Raw genomic sequence first — 21,349 nt, forward strand, 5'->3', positions numbered from 1 at the left:
ATCCTTCAATGTCAACCAAAACAGAATCCGTGCCAACAACGCCACCAAACCGCAACTCTTTATGGCTCTCAATGTGAATGAGCTGGGGGTGGCCAACTACCCAGATCGGGGGATAAGTTTGTTGTAAGGTTATCGAGGGTGAGTGTAAGCAACTCTGAAGGTAGCAATCCAAATAATCAGGAGTGTAGAAGAGCAACCGCACTACCATCCAAGCCAAGCTCCGGGTGACTCCGAATGTAGTCGCGTAATGCTTGATCTCCGACATCTTGCGGGTAAACTCTCCAAGAGAGTCCAAAGCAGTGAAGTCCCACTCGAGTCTATAGATCCAAGCAATGAACCTGTCCAAGAAGAGATCCAAGATCCTCTCCCTAAGTCCATGTAGATGCTCCCGTGTAAGCAAGTGATCTGACGTGTCGAGGTCAAGTGGTAAGTGTATGTGCACCAAAGATGGTGGTGTCTTCTCTGGGAACGTCGGAATCCCATATGCCATGAGCATGGCCATATCTCGTGTGAACTCCTCTGATGAGTGCAAAGGTGTGTCCATAGCAAACCACAAGTCACCACCCCCCTTGGAGTGCGCAACCGTCGAATGATGGCTGGAATGAATGGATCTCCCAAGGATCGTACGCCTGTAGATGATCAAGCTGACGTCGAAGATACCGTGTACTGCAGCAGTCTCTAAGAGACCGCGCGGACCACCATCGGATGGTGTCCTGGTAGGAGGTAACTTCATCCTCTGTGAAAAACACAAGCCATGTGGCTGCTGTCCACACAAAAACGCAACTGCGAGGTGATGAAAATGCTACTGTCCAGCGATTTTCAGCGTGCTCGTACGCTCCTGGCGGGGTCCGGAGTGGTGTAGAGGGGCTGGGGAGGGTGATGAATCACTGTCACTGCCCCAGATGGGCTGAAAACAGAAAAAACAGCAAGGGGTAATGGCTGAAATCTAATGAAGATGGAGAGGACACAGGACTGGCAAGGCACCGAATGCCAAGCCGGTGTGTCGTAAGGCAAGATCCGGGGTATGAAGAGAAACTACAGCAGTGCTCCCTCCTTGTGTGCTGGAAAAAACACAACTCCACAAAAACACAGCCGGCCAGAAAACGCAGGCTGAATTTGCAGAGATGAGGCAAATGCCGGCCAGTAGCATGCAAAGGTTAGGTGATGGGGGGAGGAGGAAAAATGCCATGTGCTCCACCTCTTGCAAGCAAAAACGCAGCCCTTTCCAGCAAAAAACGCTGATGCCAGGAAAAACGCAGGGGGAGGAGAGAGGGCCAGAAGATCCTTCGTGACAGACTGGTCCAAAATGTTGCCTCCGTGCTCCTGGGAAGGTGATCGCTGATGTAGAAGCTCCCCAAAGCTGGCTGTTGCAAAAAACGCTTGCTGATCTAGCTTTCCAAAAAAACGTTGACTAATCTTGGGAGAAGTACCTGATGCGGAGATGCGCTATCCCAGGCCATGGAAAGTCGAAGCTGCTGATACCATGTGAGTGCGCATGTGCGGAAGAGAGAGAGAGAGAGAGAGAGAGAGAGAGAGAGAGAGAGAGAGAGAGAGAGAGAGAGAGAGAGAGAGAGAGAGAGTAGACCACAAACGCAAGATATGGTGAAGAGGGGGTGATCGCCCCCCATGACCAGCATGAGCTGAAGACCCAATACACAATAACCAGATCGTGACCTCTGTGAGATGAGATGTGGAAGTGGGTACCCCTTGGCCCCATAAATAGGTGCCCAAGGGGAGGTAGGGCAAGGCCTGGTAAAAATCCCCACGACCCAACAGAAAATGATATATGGAAATATATGAGGGTGCCCGGAGAAGGTGGGCGGCCAACCCCAAACTCGGGTGGCCGGACCAGGTACAACCTAGACTATGGGTGGCCAGCCCGGAGACATACTAGCCGTACAAGTATGCCCTAGACCTGTGAAGTAGCGGTGTGGTGTAAATCTAACAAGTGAGCTCCAAGACATTGGACTCAAGAGTACAATAGCGTGCCTCCTAAGCATTCCTCAAAAGCGTTCCCCATCAAATGAAGTAGTCGCCTATTTATAGGTGCCGGACTGGGTCTCTGATTGACTATCCATTGGTAGTTACCACAGTAACTGGTGGTAATTACCAGTACAACCGTAAGTCGGAATTCCAGCCTAGGGACTATTCCCACTGTCTACAATGGCTTACCCAATGTTGGGAACAAGCAAGCACATTGCACTTTGTGCTTTGATGGGAAGCAACATAGAGAGGCTATTCCAAAGCACTCTACATGCCAAGCTACTGTAGTTTTGGAGTTGGTTCACACCGACCTTTGTCGACCTATATAGACTTCATCCGTAGGTAAAGCTCTTTACTTCATGTGGCTAGTGGATGATTTCAGCTGCTTTACTTGGGTATACTTCCTCAAATACAAGGACGAGATTTTTGAGATCTTCAAGAATTGGCGTATAGTTGTGGAGAAGGAATCCAACAAGCAATTGAAGGCTATTCAGGTGGACAAGGGTGGAGAGTTTACCCTTCAGATTGCATCTCGGCTCCTAAGTCTTCCACATTATCTCCACATTTGCCTCTTCTTGGTGATCCTAATGATGATTACTCTCCTCTAGATACGTTGTCTAGAGTTGATGATGTAGTGGATAATGGTTCTTATCATAGTGCGGACGACGAGGAGGAGATGCCAGTTGCTCTCGAGAGTGCGAGCAAATCCATCAAGTTACCTAGGTGGCTGCTGGATACTTTGCGACATACTACGACTACAGCTTTTCTGCTGTATTGGTGTGCTCGGGATACTAAGAGGCAGTCTCGACAATTGTAGAAAGTTGAGATAGATGCCAGATGGACCTTTATTGCACGTGAACTATGCCTTGATGGCCTCCGTGGCAAGGGACAAAGAACCTCTTAGAGGAGGCACTTTTAGAACTGAAGTGGAAGGAGGCCATATAGGGCCCAAGAAGAGCTTGACTCCATTGAGAGGAAACATGGGAGTTGGTTCCAAGGCCACTCGTGCTGTTTGTAGTGCTACATGTGAGTGTGTCTGGTTACAGAGGCTGCTTTTGGAGAATGGATTTACGTAGCTGACAACCTTTATACTTATTGCATGGAACCTGATGTTTCATGCGAGGACCAAGCATATAGGTACAAAATCACTTTGTGCAAAACTAGTGTTTCTTCTTTTGTCCAGGGGTGGCTCCAGGATCTCACAAGCAGATTAGGGAGTGAGGGCTGTTTTGTGTCTGTGCTTGGTCATATTTGATGCATATGTAACTTTTCTGATGGTAGGAGCCATGTATCTGCCGGTCATTGTGCAGGTATGAGGCCGGACCCTAGTTCCTACGTCTCCTAGGGCTAGAGTCTGATTTTATTGCAGTTCTAGCCATATTTTCCTTCAAGGGTGAATCTGGGCTTATCCTGGATTCATCTAGGTATATTTTCATTTTATGGTTGATGTGGCATATTTTTATCATAGTGCCCCCATGTATTAAGTCGTGGGGTTTTTATGGGGGAATCGGGCAGTGGCCCCCCTTTCCCCCCTTGTATCTGATTTATGTGTTGCAGTGCATTACGCTAATGTTTTGGGGTCTCTCTCTCTCTCTCTCTCTCTCTCTCTCTCTCTCTCTCTCTCTAGCGTTTTGCATTTCAGCGTTTTGCAGACCTGGACCGGATTCTCTTTTTAGCATGTGCAGTGTGCAACGTTTTTCTCTTTCCCTTGCGATCTCACTCTTTATCCCTCAGCGCTCTCTCTTGGGATTGTTCCTATGACGTTAAAAGCTTCTCTTCTCATGTGTGTGTGTGTGTGTGTGTGTGTGTGTGAATAATATTGATGCAGATGTACATGATGTACTTGATGAGGAAAGGACTAAAAATGAGCAGGCTAGAGGTATGCCAAAATGGCTGGTGCACACTTTGCGTGACAGTAAATTGGATGCACCTTTGTCTAGTCGTACTCGTTCAGGCTCTCGCCATGCATCCTATGCATCAGATTGTTATGCTTTGGCTGTGTCTAGCTTACATGATGTTGAGGAACCTTTGTCTTTTGATGAAGCACAAAATTCAGAAAATTGGATGGCTGCCATATGCAATCAAAATATGATGCACTTACAGAAAATAACACATGGACTTTATGTGATTTGCCTCCCGGCAAAAAGGCCATTGGTACAAAGTGGGTTTACAAGTTGAAACGCAAGCCGGATGGTGAGATCGATTGCCATAAGGCTCGACTTGTTGCAAAGGGTTATGCACAGCAAAAAGGCATAGATTATGAAGAGACTTTTGCTCCCACTTGTCGTATGACTACTGTGCGTTTTCTATGTGCATTGGCAGCTCATTTTGGTTGGGATGTACATCAATCAGACATTGTTACTGCTTTCTTGAATGGTGACATATTTGAGGAAGTTTATGTAACGCAGCCTCGCGGTTTTGTCAAGAAAGGACAAGAGGACAAGTGTGCAAATGTAACAACGCTTTGTATGGGTTGAAGCAATCTCCTCGTGCTTGGTATGAGAAAGTTTACACCCATTTGGTCAAACAAGGCTTTCGTAACAGTCCAACAGAAAGCACATTGTATGTAAAGCATGACAGTGATGTACTTCTCATTGTGGTTCTTTATGTAGATGATTTGCTGATCAGTGGACCAAATGAGAGACATATTGCTGAATTTAAGGCTCAGTTGAATGCTACTTTCAAGATGAAAGATTTGGGGTTGTTGCATCATTACTTGGGCATACAGTTTAAGAATTGTGATGGTGGTATTGCCTTGTGTCAAAAAAGTTACATAGAGACATTGCTATGTAAGTTTGGACTTGAGGATTGCAAATCTATTGCCACTCCCATGGAAACAGTTTGAAATTGAGTCTACATGATGATGATGATCCTGCAGATGTCGCTCTTTACCAAACTTCTGTTGGATGCCTCATTTATGTATGCAACACAAGGCCAGATATTCAGTTTGCATTCTCACAAGTCAGCAGATTTATGCATAGCCCAGGGTCTAAGCATTGGCAGGCTGTTAAGAGGATTTTTTACTACCTTAGTGGCACTTTATATCTTGGCTTGTTTTATCCCAAGGGGGGATCATTGCCGCCAGAATTACATGCTTTTTTGGTCTCAGATTGGGCTGTTTGTTTTGACACGCGAGTGTACACAAGTTTTTGTTTCATGCTTGGCAGTTCATGTATATCATGGTTGAGCAAGAAGCAACCTACTGTGGCCACTTCGAGTTGTGAGGCTGAGTACAGGACAGTCTTCACAGCTACGGTTAAGTGTGTATGGCTCAGATGCCTTATGGCTGATTTTGGGTGTTGGATAGGACATTGCCAACACTATCTACAATGACAGTCAGAGCACATTGGCAGTTGTGAGGAACCCATTTTTTCATGCTCGCGCAAAGCACATTGAGGTGCATTACCACTATGTCAGGGAGAGGCTCTCAACAGGAGAGATCAGCTTGGCTTATGTGCCAACACAGGACAACCTTGCAGATCTTTTCACAAAGGCATTGTCTTGTGAGAAGCTTGAAGCTTTCCGCAAAGCTTTGGGCTTACTCCCCTTTGTGGACTGATCATGTCCTTAGGGCATGACACTTCCCTTTACTCATGTGCCAGCTCTCGTTCACCGCATCACTCTAGGGGAGATTTGTTATTACCATATATATGTGGTAGGGATGTGTGTGATCACACTAGGACCGCTGGGGCATTTTTAAACCTTTTTATCACCCAAGTGTGGTAGATTGGTTATCTAAGTTCCCTCTTAAGCAACAGGGCTTGAGTTCAAGACTTGGCGGATAGATCTTTGAAGTCTTTGATGTTAAAAGCTTCTCTTCTCATGGGTGTGTGTGTGTGTGAAGAAGAAGAGGAAATTGGAATAACCTTTCTATCACCCAAGTGTGGTAGATTGGTTATCTTCGTTCCCTCTTGAGTAACAGGTCTTGAATTCAAGACTCGTGGGATAGATCTTTAAGGTCTTTTGGGATTGTTCCCCCCCCCCCCCCCCCCCCCCCCCCCCCCCCCCTTTTCACTAGTTTGTAACGAATTGGTCTCATGGTTCATTTTGGCCTTTTGAAGAGGTTAATATATCATTTCATCTCTCTCTCTCTCTCTCTCTCTCTCTCTCTCTCTCTCTCTCTCTCGTTTGCGTGTTGCTCTTGCAGATCCATTGGGACGGGCTGTCCTAGACCTCATATCTCTGCTATTATGGAGGGCTCCCCACAGTTTGATGCTGATTCGGATGAGTTTTTCCCTCGCGTTAGATTAGAGGTTCATTGGCTGCCCTTGATCACGAGGGTTTTCTTGCCGGTTGCAGACTGGTCATCATCTGAGTCACCTTTTCCGCTGCACCTTTGACATATTAATGACTTGGAAGCTCCCACAAACCTTGTATGTATGTGAGAGACTGTTAAAACTTATTGTGTTTGTATGCAAGAGCTCAAGCCTCGCACACATAGTGCTCTCCATCTACTCTTTGTATGCTCTCTGTATCATTAAATTGCACACAAAGTTTTCACCCCCACTCGGCTTGGTTTTTTGAGCCTTACGGCTGAAAATTCATTTGCTTCTTTAATGCTTGCAGCTCAATGTCTATCTAATTTCAGTACATACAGATCCATGTATAATATTAAGGATAGGATCTGTACGTAGTTCTAATTCTACCTTAAGCACATTTAGCAGGGGCTGTCACTGTCCACCTTTGAGACAATCTGAGACGTGTGGTTTCAGCTGGTCTGCATGCTAGAAGGCCAGTGGTACTAGGTAGTTCAGACAATACGTAGCGATCGGTTTGGGCAGGCATTTATTAATACTTGACAGGTTGGTCCTTCTTCTCGACAGAAGGTAGCTTACTTCCCGGAAGTGTCGGCCACTGATGTGTTGTTTACTGTCTCGCATCATATGAAATAGCCCTTTGAGCTTTTCCCACCCCCCATTGCATCTGAGCTCATTATTATAGCACGGGAGTATCTCTTGGTGCCCTTTGAACTTGTATAGGGCATGCTTGTAGCCCTTGCTTCCTCAACAAAAGAAAGATAGCAGTTCAACTTTGTGAAAAGGTCTTTTTATGCACTTTTTTTTTCAGAAAGCATGTATGAGGCTGGATAAAATTAGGAACTGGTGGTTTATGTGCATGTGAAGCATTCAATGGCCAGTGAATTTATGCATTTTCCTTTAATGTGGCATAGTAATTTTGCAAGATTTCTCATCTATGTTTATTTTGTAGCTGGCATGCAGTTGCTGCATGGACGTGGGATGCACATGATGATGCTTGCGGAATCTGCAGAATGGCTTTTGATGGTTGCTGTCCAGACTGCAAAGTTCCTGGGGATGATTGCCCCTTAAGTAAGCCTTTTTTTTCAGACTATTATACATTCAGTTGTTTTTGTAACTTGTAATGTCCAAGAAGGTATTTTGTTATCTTTAGAACTTGACACTTCAAGAACTGCACAGAAAAAAGAGACCAGAAAGCATTTCGCAAGACAACATGCTTGTAATTAATGGGCTGGAAAAATATAATACTTGCTTTAGACATATGTTACATACAAAAAGAAAGATGCTGAAAATCTACGGGAGGACGTACCATGGCTGTCTTTGGTACTGCTCTTGCCTAGCTTGTCTCACCCCACCTATGCAAAAAGTGCCTAGTTTTCTGTCTCAATTTGGTCTGCTTATTCCCTTTAAGACCTCCTAGCCTATATATAATTAGACCTTCATTAATTCCGGGGTTGCCAACTCTCTTCCCATTTCTTTGTGATTGTGAACACTCTTTTTATGCTATTTCACTTCTTCAATCTGTTCACAAACATGAAGTTTTCACATTCAGATGCTCGCATATGTACCCTAATCATAAGTAATTTGACCATTCATATGACCACTAATATGGTTACAATGACAGTCAAAAGGGAGTACTTTCTTTAACATGAAAGTTTTGCAAGGGCAACCAGATCTTACATCTTTAAAAGCTGTAGGTGCCTGAATTAATGCCCTTGGGCCTTACTGTGGTTGTCCTAGGTTCTCAAACATGTCCGTTGCACTTGAAGGTGTTCAGTTGTCACGGAGGTCTGACCTAAGAACTAAACTTGTGTGACCAGATCGCATACAGAACCCAGTTAAGTAAAGGCATAAGGATGGATGCGGATTCGGTGGTACCCTTGAAAGAATCCAAGTGTTTGGGTTTCATCTTCCTCTTTCTGATTCTTTTGGTATTGGTATAGTTGGGTAATGTACTGTCTAAGGGCATTCCATACTTATATTGGTTAATCAATACCATTGCTATCTGTATCAAACTGGTAGCTTATGGCAGTCCATTTCCAGAAAAAACCTCTAGTAGCATTTCCTTGTCCCAATTTGGCCTTTCAAGTGTCTTTAAAATGGCCATAATGTGCACAAATTTACTTAAGTATGCAAGATTTCTCATCCATGATAGTTTACATTGATATAATTGTATAGAAGTTTAACCATTTTTTTGTATGCATACGAAGAACTTGTATCATGCCACGTTTTCTTCATGCTGTATCTTACAGCTTGTCTGTGTGGCTCTTCTCTACCGGTCCGGTAGGTTGCATCCATGTCATCACCTTGTGACAATTCAAGCAAACCAGCCCTAGATATGTTCTCTCCTCATCCAAAAAGGACCCTACATGTCGAGCTTGTTGCGGTTTTGCTGAGTTCTATTGCAGATCTATCTTGTGCTTGAGTTATTGGGTATAGATCTACATTTTCAACCTCTCCTTTAAAAGCAACCTCTCTATTAAATAGAGGTCGGTGGGATTATTGGATCTCATCCAATCTAGCCATTGGCGGCTCTCTCTTTGGGATCTACTTGGATTTCAGCCCATATGTACTCTACGCTCTTATCAGTAACCTCCTCGGTTGTCTGGATCTATTGTAGGAGTGTCACTTTTCTTCTTCTCTGACTCTTCCTTGGTTCAATATGTCTAGGAAACATCAGAAAGACGAAGGAAAAGCCAATCTGGTCGTCTCTCTTTTCAAGAAAGACTACATTGTGCCGACATGGTTCCTCTTCTTCCAAAGGATTCTATGTCACTCTGTATGTTTGGCTCTAGTCCTACCATGGATTTTCATACACGAGGCTTCTCCACATTAGAGACAATCCATATTTTGATGCTTCCAACTATGCTTATTAGACACAATCCTGACCCATCTACCATGGCACTACAATGGTGCCTATATGGCTCTTGCAACTATGCTGCCTACTCTCATAGTACATGCATCTCAGACTGCCTACTTTCTCCATTTGTATGCTCGTAGATGATCAAGCCGATGTCGAAGATACCGTGTATTGCAGCAGTCATTGAGAGACCGCACGGATCACCACCGGATGGTGTCCTGGCAAGAGGTAACTTCATCCTCTGTGAAAAACACAAGCCAAGAGGCTGCTGTCCAGCCAAAAACACAACTGGGAGGTGATGAAAACGTTGCTATCTAGCTATTTTCAGCGTGCTCGTACGCTCCCGGTAGGGTTTGTCACAAACTGATGACGTGGCATGTCCAACTTATGGACCTTTGCCGAGGGGCCTAAGTGCCATTAATAAGAAGCGAAGAGCATGCTGACGTGGCAAAACTGTACGGAATTCCGCGATTTCCGCTAATTGCTTTTGGCAGCGCTAGCTTTTGGGAGACATTGCTTTTGAAGTTTAATGCTTTTGGGGCTCTGATTTTAGCAACCTTTGTAAATCCTTTATAAGTGACCCAAGGGGGCTCACTTCTCAGAGCATTTGGACGCACTCGTGGGCTCATTGTACTTTGCTCACAGATTAATATAAAAATAAATACCGAAAGGGGCGCCAGTCTTTGGGGCCAATATCTCTTGGCACAGAACTACGCCAGGCCGTGTCGTCTCTTGTGAACTGTTTTGAAGTGAATCTCTGCTGTGTCGCGGTAGAATCTTGACTTGGGGTGTCCAAGTTTGTTAGAGTGGTTGTATTGACGAAGTACAACAGTTTGCTACGCTTCTCGTGATGACATCTTTCCATGGAGATTTCTTGGCGGTTGGGACACCCCAGACTGCTGCTACACCGCGGAGTTCGCCGGAGTATTGTCCTTTAGTGGACATCGCAGCAGACATCTTCATCATTTGCCTCACATCTTCGGCTTCACGCTGTTTGTTCAGCGCTGAGCGGGGGTGTTAGATTTACACCACTATGCTGCTTCACAGGTCTAGGGCATACATGTACGGCTAGCATGTCTTCGGGCTGGCCACCCTTTGCATATGCAGTTAGGCTGCATCATTGTCCGGCCGTCCGTTTCTGGGCCGGCCGTCCACTTTGTCCAGGGGTCCTCATATATTTCATTTTTCTGTTGGGTTGTGGGGATTTTTATCAGGCCTTGTCTTACCTCCCCTTGGGCACCTATATATGGGGCCAGGGGGTACTTACTTCCACATCTCATGACACAAAGATCATCTGATCACACGACGCTCCAACAATCTTGGTTTAGCTCTCTCACGGAGACTCACGGGCAGACCGTCACTATGGGTGACAACCACGAGATTCCAGTGTCTGGCACATGCCAGATTACCCTCTTTCGTTCTACCTCAGACCCGAAGTTCAATTCAGTCCAGGCGCTTTACGTGCCGGACATGGCCTTCAACCTCCTCTGTGTGTCGAGTTTGGACTCTCAGGGAATTGACATACACTTTGGGAGTGCCACAGTGACCATTTCTGATTCTACAACAGGTACTATCCTTGCATGCGGTGAGGGCGATGGTTCCCTACACCGTCTCGCTACTCTTTTGTCTAGGACCATGGAGGCTTCTTCTCTATGGCATGCACGATTTGGACATCTATGCTATTAGCAGCTTCAGTAGGTTGCTAGGACCTCTATGGTGGAGGGTTTACCAGCGAGATGCTCCTCATCAAGTCGCTTCAGGCACATGCAAGGCTTGCCTGATGGGCAAGCAACACAGGGTTGCCTTTCCGAAGCAGGCATCCAACAGAGCTTAGGCACCACTTGCACTAGTTCACATTGACCTATGTAGCCCGATGAGCACTCTTTCATTTTCTGGCTCACAGTTTTTGCTTTTGCTGTACTATCATGGAGATGGCTCGTGCGATGCTTGCGCATGCTTGTTTGCCCCGGGTTTACTGGGCAGAGTCGTGCAACGCGACGCTTTACATGCAGAACCGTTCTCTTACCCATGCTTTGCAGGACATGACTCCTTATCAGGCCTACTACGGGTGCAAGCCCTCGGTCTCACACTTTCGAGTTTTTGGGTGTTCGGGCTTTGTCCATGTACCAAAGGAGAAGCGATAGAAGTTAGACTTCAAGGCGAAAAAGCTCATCTCTGTGGGCTATTCACGAGAGTCTGATGAATACCGGCTTTAAGATCTTGACGCCAAGACCACCACAATTAGCCGTGATGTGACTTTCATGGAGCTTTTCAACACACCTGCAGAGGCGACAGCATCCAAGCCTATACCTTTCTTACCTCCTCCTCATCCACCTCCTACACCTTATCCTACGGTCAGATTCCGATTTTGATGTGGATGATGGTTCTCCTCCGGTGGAAGTGGTTCCACCTCGCAAGAAGAAGTTAGTACCTGGTTGGCTCTACTCTACGGTTTCTTCCTTTGGAGTCACGAAGCTACTAGACTCGCCAACAAACCCTGGACAGCCTCGACGTTTTGCACGCCTCAAGGAGAGGCAAGTTTATGACGGTGCAGATTTTGGGAACTTTGCACTCATGTCCCAGATTCAGGCTTCACCAGTTGAACCTTCCTTGGTGGAGGAAGCACTCCAACATGATTGGTGGAAGCGTGCCATGCAGACAGAGCCTAACGCTATCGAATGGAATAAAACCTAGACTTTGGTTACCAGGCCCAACAAGCGGAAGGTGGTTTCTACGAAATGGATTTTCAAGACAAATTACAAGGCCAATGGCTCCCTCGACAAACACAAGGCGAGACTTGTTGCTCGGGGTTTCACACTGTAACAAACTTGGACACCCCAAGTCAAGATTCTACCGCAACACAATAGAGATTCACTTCAAAACAGTTCACAAAGACGACACGGCCCGACGTAGTTCCGTGCCCAGAGGTATTGCTCCATAGACTGGCGCCCCTTTCGGCATTTCTTTTCTATATTAATCTTGGTGCAAAAGTACAAGGGAGTCGGCGGGGACTCACACTCAGACTCTGCGTCCAGATGCTCTGAGTAATGAGGCCAAACCAACTTATTTATTGGTACAAGGGATGCCCAAAAGCAGAGCCCCAAAAATCTCAAACTTAAAAGCTTCTCACTCAAAAGCAGAGGGCCCAAAAGCATCTCAGCGCAATTTCTGAAAATCCTTACGCCTGTAAGCGTGAAAAGCGGAATGTCCGTATGGCTTGCCACGTCAACATGTTAGCGCGTTTTGCGGCGGATTTTCCGTTGGTTGCCATGTCAGCCTGTCTACGCACTTCAGGGGAGCCTGCCACGTCATCTGTTTGTGACGTACCCCCCTCTTGAAAGAATTCTAATCCCCCTCGATTACGCTTGCAAAACAGACAAAGGCCATAAACTGTCTTAGTAGACACTGACTGTTAGTACCGACGTACTAGACACCACATCTAGCACTTGTACAAATCGAGTCACATCATTGGACATCACAAGACATCACTTGATATCACAGGACATCACATGACAAATCACACTCAAATTCATTCCAAATCTCATACCATGATTAATTGGCAACGTATTTAGTAATTGCATCTAGATCTAGTCGGGACCTCACAGATGCCCGATTAACTAATCCTTATTGCAATCATGTCTATAGAGAGTTATGAGATCGAAATGCTATAGTCATTTCTTCTTTCAGTTCCTGCATTCAAACAAGTCAAGTACAAATCAATAAGTTTCATTTTCATTTTCGGGAATTCTAGTTCATAAAGTCGTACCCCTGAAACCCAAAGGGACATTAGTGACTCTTATTCAAAATCGAGGTAATCCGTTGACAAAGGAGCGGAGTGACTCCCTTCTTGTGCAAACCCATTGCACGAGATTCACCCATGCTGAAATCGGGGTTCTATCGAAGTAGATTATGCTAAACAGAATGCTTCAAGGTAAAGTTCCAAAATCTGAGGACTATTTGCTAGGTCCTCCTCCTCCATCCAATGCAGGATGGTTCTTGAATTTAACTAAGAACCGCCTAATCACTTTACCTTTAATCTTTTTATCCTTGTGTGCCAATATCTGTTCTGGAACGAGTATCTCCTCGCTTTCTTCCACTTCGGGTTGCTCATTTGGCTCCCCATCATCGGGCACATCGCCTTTAAAAGGCTTCAATAGACCCACATGAAATGCATTGTGAATCTTCCAAGCATCGGGCAACTTTAGTCTAAAGGAGACATCATTTATCTTTTCTTTGATCTAGAAAGGTTCATAGTATCTCATGCTAAGCTTTGGAAAAAGCCGCTCCTTTCCCTTTTTCTTTCTTAGGCGTGCCTTCTCAAAACGTAAGAGCACCCAATCGTCTTCCTTTAATTTCAAATCGCGACGGTTTCGATTTGCTGCCTTCTTGTGTCTTTCCTGAGATTTCGCTAAAGCCTCCCGGACCTTGGCAAAAGCAGTGTCCAAGTCCCTCGTGTACTAGTCGGCTTCAAAAATCTTATCTTTCGTGCTAAGGAAGGGTGGAACCTTCGGAGCACCTTCAATGATCTCAAATGGTGCCTTCCCTGTCGAAGAGTGGATCGTGTTGTCGGCAAATTCCACCAAGGGCAAATTTTTTTCCCATTGAGTCTTCTGACCAGAAATGTAAGACTTTAATGAATCCAGTACGATTGTATTTGCAATCTCAGATTGCCCATCTGTTTGCGGGTGGAAAGATGACGAGAACTGCAACCGTGTGCCAATGTTCTCCCAAACAGCCTTCCAAAACAAACTCATGAATCGGGGAGCTTTGTCAGAGACTATTGTCTCAAGCATACCATGTAAACTGAAAATATGTGAAATGATGAGTCTCGTTGTCACGTGACACATCCAACCCTATGTGTCCGTGGACAAGCTACAGCATGATCAGGGTTCAGTCAATCCAGTTAGTCTAGATTAGAAGTGATCTGGCACTTTTGTGAGTCTATTTGTAGACCGTGCATGCCCAATCACTTGGTATAGATGCATATCCTCTCGTTGCACACCGCATGATCATAAGCATTCCCATCAGAATCCATTAGAATCAGTTAGGGGATTTTTCCACTGCATTTAGCCTATTTTTCCTATTTTGACATTTTTCACTTATTAATTTAAGTGACTTTCCAACAAAAGTAGGTAGGGCAATTTTGCTAAGTTTGTATATAAGCAAACCAAAGCTAGCACTCTTGGGTAGATGAGCAAGGAGCACAACAGGCCCCAGGCAGCAGGTACTCCCCTCTCTCAGCAAGACCTCTCCAAGCTTCCCTTGGCGAGCCCCTCTCCCATCAGAGCCCAGCGTTTTTGGTCATCACCATCACCTCCCCCAAGCTGGCGTTTTTCAGCTTGTCTTCATCGCCAACCTCCCCAAATCCCCAGCGTTTTTACTAACGCTACCAAGAGCTGCCAGCGTTTTCATTTTCAGCCTTCGGTGAAGCATTGTACCAGCGTTTTCAGCATTCATGAACAACAGCAGATTCAGCCCTAGACATTGCAGAAGATTGTCATTTTCAGCCTCTCAAAACGCAGCCAAAACCAGCGTTTTCAGCAGCCCGAAACAGTCCCAGATTTTCAGCCATAGTGTTTTTATGGACAGCAGATAGAAGACCGCGGATTTCAGCCCTTAGGTCATCATCGACGTCCCCGTCGTCGTCACCGTCATAGTCCCAAGTTGCATCAGTTTCCATGCATCATCATTGTACCACTTTGTGCAATCAATAGTAGACCACTCTCGCCGACGAGAGTGGGGCCTTCGGAGGAGGGTTTTACGTCTCTGGTGTCGTATCTCTCTTCTCTCTCTATCTCTAAGTCTCATACACTTGCACGCACAGTGTCCATTCACTTTGTTTGTGATCATAGCATTCTCTCATTAAGAACGGAAGGCTCTTCCTTCCCTAAGAACAAAAGGAACCTTGAGCACAGTTCGGAGCACTCATCTTGAGCAAAGCGCAAACATTCATTCTGCTGCACCTTACACTCGCTAAATGATCCGGCTTGACGGTTATCTTTATTGGAATGAAGTGAGCTTGCTTGTTAAATCTGTCGATGATAGTCCAAATGCCATCATGCCCACTCTATGTCTTCGGGAGATAAAAAATGAAATCCATAGCAATACTTTCCCAGGGGCGTGTGGGAATGGGTAAATGTTGTAACAATCCCTATGCTTTATGCCTGTCAAACTTGACCTTTTGGCATACCAAGCAACTGCGTACAAAGTCGTTCACATCCTTCTTGAGTCTCGGCCAAAAGAAGTAACGCTTCACACTTTTCAAGGTGGTGTCAATGCCGCGGTGACCCGTAAAAGGTGGACAATCGCATTCAGTTAGAACCTTTTCCCTCAACGGTTGTGTAACGCACAACATCGTATTCTTCATCAAGTAGCCATCCCGTATGCAATATCCTGCTACTACCTCCCCGTTCTGTATTCGAGTGAATACATCCGAATAATCTGGATCTGTGGCGTACTGATCGACCATGTCCTCTAAGCTTCTACGATGAATCGCGGAAATAGCCAAGACTAACGGCTTTCGGGACAAAGCATTTGCCACCAAGTCTTTCTGTCCCTGAACATGGAGAATCTGGAAGTGAAACTATGACAAGATGTTAGCCCAGTGTATTTGCTTTTTCGAAAGCTGCTTGTGTGACAAGAAGTAGCGTAAACTCTGATGATCAATGAAGACCGTAAAATCGGCTCCGAGTAGGTAATGTCGCCACTGAGTAAGAGTATGGATAACTGCCAAAATCTCTTTCTCATAAATCTTTGTTGTCAATTTTGGCCTTGAAAACAATCGGTTCTCATAGGCATGACATGGCCTTCTTGCATTGAGACCGCACCCAGACTACGACCACAAGCATCACAATACACTTCGAATGATTTTTTGCAAATCCAGCAAAGTCAATACTGGTCCACTAGTCAATTTCTCTTTCAAGTAGATGGAGTAAACAAAGAGACTAGATTTCATTAATTTGGAAATGGCCGAAGCCGATACAATAGGGACAAACTCGCCCTTCAGTTTTACATCAAGTACAATTTTTCGGCCCTTTTCATTTGTCAAAGTCGCTTTCTTTGCCCGATAATCGACCACGGCGTTGTTCTTATGGTACCAAGGGACTCTAAGGAGGACGTCACAACCTTCCAAGGGCATTATGTAAAAGTCCTCGTGCCCCAAATACCCATGACAATGCAACCGAAGCTTGCCAATGATAGGTGTAATGACTATGTCCCGTCCGGGTGCCACTAGAACTGCCTCTGCTGGTGGTCCCATCCTATTGTGTGTAATCTCGAGCCGTGCCGCCAATTAGGTGAAATAAAGTTGGCCTTGGCTCCTCCATTGAAGAAGATCAGGGCTTCTTGATCTTTCACTTTGCCCCAAGCTTGGCAAAGTTCTGTACTTTCATCAATCATGCTTGGGTCAGTACCCATGCAATCTGGAACCAGTCTTGCTTTCATCTTGCCTTTTCTGCCACGTTTCTTTGCTGCTCTCGAACTCTCTGGCATGTCTTCATGTTGTTCTTGCTGTGCCTTTTGGGGTACTTTGCGGAGACGTGCCCATGTTCCCCCGCATCCAAAACACTTCCCTTCTTTGATGTAATTGGCCCTCTCTCGAAGAGTGAGCCGAGGTTGTGTATCCTTGTCTTTCCTTTCTTGGGAACTCTTTATCTTTCTACTTTCATTGTGAGAGGTCTGTTGGGTTCTCTGAGTCAAGATCTCATCAGTGGGGTAAGTCAGATTTCTCGAATGTATCGCAAAACCCTGTTTTGCATGACCCACCAATTCTTGAATAGAGTTCGACTTTTGATCTAGGCAGTTACCAGTAGTCTCGGATCTCTATAGGGAGTCCGTAGCAAAACCGCTCAATCTATGCCTTAAATGAGACGACCTTAAATGAAGAGGTTGGTAGAAAAGAGGTCCAAAATCTCTCGCAGTAAGGGTCCAAAGAATCTCCCTTGGTCATCTGAAGATGATTCCAAGCGGTTCGTATATCTCGTTTGTATTCCCGAGTCAGCCAAGAAGAAATAAAGAGAGCCTTTTAAATTTCAACCATTTAATGAGAGCTTCCTTCCTCAGAAGAAGAGTGGACCACCATGTTCTAGCATTTCCTTTAAAGAAAGATGTAGCCCTCCTAATCTTGGAGTTCTCTAAGTAATGCCCTCCAGAGAAAGCTATGTCAAACTGCTGAATGAAGGCCATAGCCCTCGGAGCATCTCGAAACCAAGAAAAGGATTCAAATTTAATCGACTGTCCACCTTATTTGAATTCTTTTACTTTCTTGCTTTTGTCTTCAAGAAAGTCATACAGCTTGGCTCTTTAAAAATGCTTCTTTTTTGCATAAAACATGTGGTCGTCGGAGTCCGAACTCTCAAAGGACGACTCCGTTGTGGAACTGTTAGAAACTGGGCAAAATTTGGGCTTCTTTGCCTTTTTCTTGCCCTTCTGAAGCTTTGCTTTTTGCTTCGCTTTTACCTTTTGTCTTCCTCGCTTGAGTCAAAAGAGCTAGAAGAACTGTAAGAAGAAGAAGAAGAATTGGGTAGTCCTTCAAATCGTACACGCTTCTTCTGCTTTCTTGCCGATGCAAAAGAAGATTGACGATCCAAATAACCCGGGATTTTTATCCCTTTCTTGTGCTTTTTCTCTTGCTTTTTGGACTTGTTGATTGCGTCCAAATGCCAATTGATCTGTGTCTGAACCACCTCTTGTAATTCTTGCTCTGTAAACATCCTCGGAGAAAGAGGTTTCTTCATTGCCGGCTTGATGGTTGGTTTTGTGGCTTTCTGCCACTGGGTGTGCACTTCTGCAATGGATTGCTGAGACAAAAATTTTGCAAATTTCGGATCCTTCGCAATTTAAATCATCTGCTTTGTGCACTCGTCAACTTGCCGTCGACGTTTCATCTCTTCAAGTTCGTATTGAGTAGGCCGAGGTGGCCCGTACTCTTCCTCTGTTTGATCATGAAAATCTTCTTCGTGATCTCCTCCCGCATTAGCAGATGCAGAAGAAGTCGGGTGATTCTTGTTGGAATCCATAAGTGTCATGAGAAAAGGATCAGATTTCTCGATAGAAGAGAAATCGGCCGCACTCTGATACCACTGTAACAAACTTGGACACCCCAAGTCAAGATTCTACCGCGACACCTCAGAGATTAACTTCAAAACAGTTCACAAAGACGACACGGCCCGGCGTAATTCCGTGCCCAGAGGTATTGGCTCCAAAGATTGGCGCTCCTTTCGATATTTCTTTTTTATATTAATCTTAGTGCAAAAGTACAAGGGAGTCGACGGGGACTCACACTCAGACTCTGCGTCCAGATGCTGTGAGTAATGAGGCCCAACCAACTTATTTATTGGTACAAGGGATGCCCAAAAGTAGAGCCCCAAAAATCTCAAACTTAAAAGCTTCTCACTCAAAAGCAGAGGGCCCAAAAGCATCTCAGCGCAATTTCCGAAAATTGTACGGTTGTCAATGTGAAAAGTGGAATGTTCGTACAACTTGTCCGTACGGCCTGCCACGTCAGCATGTCAGTGCGTTTTGCGACGGATTTTTCGTTGGCTGCCACGTCAGCTTGTTGGCGCATTTCAGGGCAGCTTGCCACGTCATCAGTTTGTGACACATGGAGGATTGGGTCTATCAGTTGTGGAAAGCATTGTATGCACTGAAGCAGACTAGGCGACAGTGGTACCTCACACTTGACCAGTTTCTCATGAAGCTGGGGTTACGGCGTACCTCATCAGATTCCAACTGTTATGTTGTCTTTGATGGCCCCTTGGTTGCAATAGTAATTGTCTATGTGGACGATCTCATTTTCACAGGCTCATGGACCAGCAAGGTCAAGTCGATCATGAAAGCTATCGAGACACGTTTCGAGGTGACTGATCTTGGGCTTCTTCACTATTTTCTTGGATTCGAGATCTTTCAGACACCAGACGACATCTTCTTTTCTCAGCGGAAGTATGCGAAAGGCTATCTTGGAGAGATTCCAGATGATAGTCTGCAGATCGATTGACACTCCTCTTGAGCTCGGAGAGAACATATCGCTTCACGATCCTGCCCCACGGATTGACTTGGAGCAATACAAGAATGTTGTTGGTTGCCTCGTATGGCTGACTTATTCCCGACTAGACATCTGTTACACAGTTTCTGTCCTCACTTCCTTGAACACCCAATCTCGTTAGCAACATTGGCTGTGTGTCCAACGTACTTTGCAGTACATCAGCGACACCTTGGACCATGGTGTGTTCTATGGTTGCTCCAAGGGTTGCACCTTACTTGGTTGGTGCGATTCAGATTGGTCAGGAAATCCAGATACTCGACGCTCTACTACAGGAGTAGTTTTCACTCTCGGTTCGGGACCCATTTCATGGAGCCGTAAGCGGCAACCCACCGTTGCGCTATCTTCTATAGAGGCGGAGTACTGAGTGCTGCTTGTGAGGCCATATGGCTACGGAGATTATTGGGAGAGTTGTGTTTTCACGCTCGGACAAAGCACAGTGAGGTGCAGTACCACTATGTTCGGGAGCGGGTTTTGGCTGGAGATCTTCATTTGGAGTATGTCCCCACAACAGACAATGCAGCAGACATCTTCACGAAGGCTGTACCTCAGCGGACTCTGGCTCACTTTCGGCTCATCTGTGTTGTCTCAGCATCCGGTGCTGATAGAGGTGTTAGAGTTACACCACCGTTGCTTCGCCATTTTGTACGGCTAGTGATTGTCCCAGGTTGGACACCCATCGCACATTATGTAGATTGCATGGGCGACACTTTAAGCACGTGTTCGGCTGGTCATTTTCTGAGCTTGGCTGGGTGCACACATTTTTAGCCATTTTTGGGCTTTTATGTTTTTTGCACCAGTTACACATTTTGCCCTACCTCAACCTAAACATTTTATTAATAGAATGGTTAGGGTCTTGTAGTCATACATTGTGTATTGAGAGCATCATTTGCAGAGCTCTCTCTCTCTCTCTCTCTCTCTCTCTCTCTCTCTCTCTCTCTCTCTCTCTCTGTGTCTCTCTCTCTCTCTCTCCAGCATTTTCGGCGCGCGTGGCTCACACCCTCTCCGCTGCCCACTCTCACATCTCAAACTTCCTTTCTTTCAATTTCTCACTCTCTCGCTGAAGCTCAAAAATTGACACCTAACAACGGACTGAATTGGTCTATCTTTATGCAATTTTTATTGAGTAGTGCATGTGTGTGGCCTATCATTGAGAGGCGTCAACATGTACTCATGTAGTAAATGAGCTTTATGAAGTCTTCAACCATTTCTCTTATGGTTGATGGTAAGTCTCCACATGTTGCTTCGTGGCTCACACCCTCTCCGCTGCCCACTCTCACATCTCAAACTTCCTTTCTTTCAATTTCTCACTCTCTCGCTGAAGCTCAAAAATTGACACCTAACAACTGACTGAATTGGTCTATCTTTATGCAATTTTTATTGAGTAGTGCATGTGTGGCCTATCATTGAGAGGCCTCAACATGTACTCATGTAGTAAATGAGCTTTATGAAGTCTTCAACCATTTCTCTTATGGTTGATGGTAAGTCTCCACATGTTGCTTCTTAGTTTCCGTCTGTTACTATACGGCTCATCAACTTTGGGATGATCTTTATGCTCTCTATGGATCTATCGGATCAAGCAAGTGACCAAACATGTGCACAAGCTACATGGGAAGCATGTTTCTTTATTCAAACACTTTGTGACACTGTTACTCTTTAAGCTCGTTTCCCCAATATAAAAAATCAATTTTCTCCTAAATGACAATTTTTTTTGCCCTTGTCTTCAACAAAATCATATTGGTTGGCTCTGTAAATGTGCTTCCTTTTTGAGTAAAACGTATGGTCATTGGAGTCTGAATTCTCAGAAGAGGATGAATCCTCATCACAATTGTCAAAAAAGTGTCGAGATCCTCTTTTCTTGGCCTTCTTCTTGATCTTTCCCAGTCTTCGGTTCTTTCGTCGTTTCTTGCCCTTTCTGTCCTCATCACTTGAGTCAGAAGAGGACGAGCTGTCCGAGCTGTCAGAAGAAGATGAGGACGAACTGGAAAATCCTTTGAAGCGTATATGCTTCTTCTGTCAAGAGGGTTCGTCTGAGTCTTGCGGGATTCATCATTTGAATCCATGTGTTGCGGTAAGAGGATTGGATTTCCCGGTAGAAGAGAAATCGCTGTGCTCTAATACCATTGTCACAGGCTTGGGCACCCAAGTCGGGAATTTGACACGACACATGAGAGAATCACTTAAAATACTTCACAACTTTAAAATTTGAGT

The 21,349-nt window shown here is 45.2% G+C and overlaps 1 protein-coding gene across 8 annotated transcripts in view; it reads left to right on the forward strand.

Annotated features, from left to right (window-relative positions):
* The window catches only part of APC11 (anaphase-promoting complex/cyclosome 11), a 53,218-nt gene that overhangs the window by 17,910 nt on the left and 13,959 nt on the right, over nucleotides 1-21,349 (forward strand). For 7 of the 8 annotated variants that reach the window (XR_015188214.1, XR_015188213.1, XM_086512967.1 and 4 more), the window contains exon 2: nucleotides 7,192-7,310. Coding sequence is in view for 6 of the 8 variants with exons in the window: in XM_086512967.1 (XP_086369093.1) it covers nucleotides 7,192-7,310 (119 nt within the window). In the remaining 2 variants the exon portion in view is untranslated. Of the gene's footprint in view, nucleotides 1-7,191; nucleotides 7,311-7,979; nucleotides 8,365-21,349 lie in introns of those variants that run through there. The other variant, XM_086512966.1, reaches the window with a different exon arrangement.

Source organism: Adiantum capillus-veneris, chromosome 5 (assembly GCF_014529385.1).
Source record: "Adiantum capillus-veneris isolate H3 chromosome 5, ASM1452938v2, whole genome shotgun sequence".
NCBI lineage: Eukaryota > Viridiplantae > Streptophyta > Polypodiopsida > Polypodiales > Pteridaceae > Adiantum > Adiantum capillus-veneris.